Source organism: Pristiophorus japonicus, unplaced genomic scaffold, assembly GCF_044704955.1.
Source record: "Pristiophorus japonicus isolate sPriJap1 unplaced genomic scaffold, sPriJap1.hap1 HAP1_SCAFFOLD_1305, whole genome shotgun sequence".
NCBI classification, from domain to species: domain Eukaryota; kingdom Metazoa; phylum Chordata; class Chondrichthyes; family Pristiophoridae; genus Pristiophorus; species Pristiophorus japonicus.
In genome coordinates, this window is record NW_027250973.1 from 47608 (window position 1) to 50107 (window position 2500).

Genomic DNA, 2500 nt, shown 5'->3' on the forward strand with positions numbered 1-2500 from the left:
ACTCTCACACACAGACACTCTCACACACAGACACTCTCACACACAGACACTCTCACACACAGACACTCTCACACAGACACTCTCACACACAGACACTCTCACACACAGACACTCTCACACACAGACACTCTCACACACAGACACTCTCACACACAGACACTCTCACACACAGACACTCTCACACACAGACACTCTCACACACAGACACTCTCACACACAGACACTCTCACACACAGACACTCTCACACACAGACACTCGCACACACAGACACTCGCACACACAGACACTCGCACACACAGACACTCGCACACACAGACACTCGCACACACAGACACTCGCACACACAGACACTCGCACACACAGACACTCGCACACACAGACACTCGCACACACAGACACTCTCACACACAGACACTCTCACACACAGACACTCTCACACACAGACACTCTCACACACAGACACTCTCACACACAGACACTCTCACACACAGACACTCTCACACACAGACACTCTCACACACAGACACTCACACACACAGACACTCACACACACAGACACTCACACACACAGACACTCACACACACAGACACTCACACACACAGACACTCACACACACAGACACTCACACACACAGACACTCACACACACAGACACTCACACACACAGACACTCACACAGACAGACACTCACACAGACAGACACTCACACAGACAGACACTCACACAGACTCACACACAGACAGAGACAGACACACACAGAATGGCGAGCAGTGTTACTCACGGTATTGGCACCTCTCGCCATCAATGCCGGCCGGACAGCGGCAGTTGGGCTGATTGCCGGAGTTGACGGTGCAGGGAGCACCGTTTCGGCAGTAACCATCACACACTTTCTTCCGGCAGTTGGGTCCCGTGAATCCATTAGGGCATCGACAGGTCGGCATTCCTAACACAGGATACACCGAGCATGTAACTATAGGTAGCAATCAACACACAGCCCCGGCAGAGTGAGGGGTGACCGAGAGAGAGAGAGAGAGAGAGAGGGAGAGAGAGAGAGAGCGCGAGAGAGAGAGAGAGAGAGGGAGAGAGAGAGAGAGAGAGAGAGAGGGAGAGAGAGAGAGCGCGAGAGAGAGAGAGAGAGAGAGAGAGCGAGCGAGCGAGAGAGAGCGCGAGAGAGAGCGCGAGAGAGAGCGCGAGAGAGAGCGCGAGAGAGAGCGCGAGAGAGAGCGCGAGAGAGAGCGCGAGAGAGAGCGCGAGAGAGAGAGAGAGAGAGAGACAGACAGAGAGAGAGACAGACAGACAGAGAGAGACAGACAGACAGAGAGTGCGACCGCGAGAGAGAGAGAGCGCGAGAGAGAGAGAGCGCGAGAGAGCGAGCGAGCGAAAGAGAGCGACCGAGAGCGCGAGAGAGAGCGTGCGAGAGAGCGAGCGAGAGCGAGAGCGAGCGAGAGAGAGCGACCGAGAGCGAAAGAGCGAGCGAGAGAGCGAAAGAGCGAGCGAGAGAGCGAGAGAGAGAGCGAGCGAGCGAGAGAGCGACCGAGAGCGAGAGAGAGCGCGAGAGAGCGCAAGAGAGCGAGAGCGCGAGAGAGAGCGTGCGAGAGCGAGAGCGAGCGCGAGAGAGAGCGCGCGAGAGAGCGACCGTGAGCGAAAGAGCGAGCGAGAGATCGAGAGAGCGACCGAGAGCGAAAGGAGCGAGCGAGAGAGAGAGCGAGAGAGAGAGCGACCGAGAGAGAGAGAGCCGAGAGCGAGAGCGAGAGAGCGCCAAGAGAGAGGAGAGTGGCTGAGAGAGAGAGAGAGAGAGCCTGAGAGAGAGAGCGCGAGAGAGAGCGCAGAGAGAGAGGCGAGCGCGAGCGCGCGAGAGAGAGAGCGCGAGCGCGCGAGAGAGAGAGAGCGCGAGAGAGAGAGCGCGAGAGGAGCGAGAGCGAGAGAGAGAGCGCGCGAGAGAGAGAGCGCGAGAGAGAGAGACGCGCGAGAGAGAGAGAGCGCGAGAGAGAAGAGAGCGCGAGAGAGAGAGAGCGCGAGAGAGAGAGAGCGCGAGAGAGAGAGAGCGCGAGAGAGAGAGAGCGCGAGAGAGAGAGAGCGCGAGAGAGAGAGAGCGCGAGAGAGAGAGAGCGCGAGAGAGAGAGAGCGCGAGAGAGAGAGAGCGCGAGAGAGAGAGCGAGAGCGAGACAGAGAGAGAGCGAGACAGAGAGAGAGCGAGACAGAGAGAGAGCGAGACAGAGAGAGAGCGAGACAGAGAGAGAGCGAGACAGAGAGAGCGAGACAGAGAGAGAGCGAGACAGAGAGAGAGCGAGACAGAGAGAGAGCGAGACAGAGAGAGAGCGAGACAGAGAGAGAGCGAGACAGAGAGAGAGCGAGACAGAGAGAGAGCGAGACAGAGAGAGAGCGAGACAGAGAGAGAGCGAGACAGAGAGAGAGCGAGACAGAGAGAGAGCGAGACAGAGTGAGAGCGAGACAGAGTGAGAGCGAGACAGAGTGAGAGCGAGACAGAGTGAGAGCGAG

At 57.7% G+C, this 2500-nt stretch overlaps 1 protein-coding gene across 1 annotated transcript in view; it reads right to left on the bottom strand.

Moving 5' to 3' along the window:
- LOC139242380 (low-density lipoprotein receptor-related protein 1-like) overlaps positions 1-2500 on the bottom strand; it is a gene marked incomplete at its 5' end in the record, with an annotated part of 55541 nt that overhangs the window by 24994 nt on the left and 28047 nt on the right. The window contains one exon of the mRNA XM_070870325.1: positions 783-944. Coding sequence (XP_070726426.1) covers positions 783-944 — 162 coding nt within the window. The remainder of the gene's footprint in view (positions 1-782; positions 945-2500) is intronic.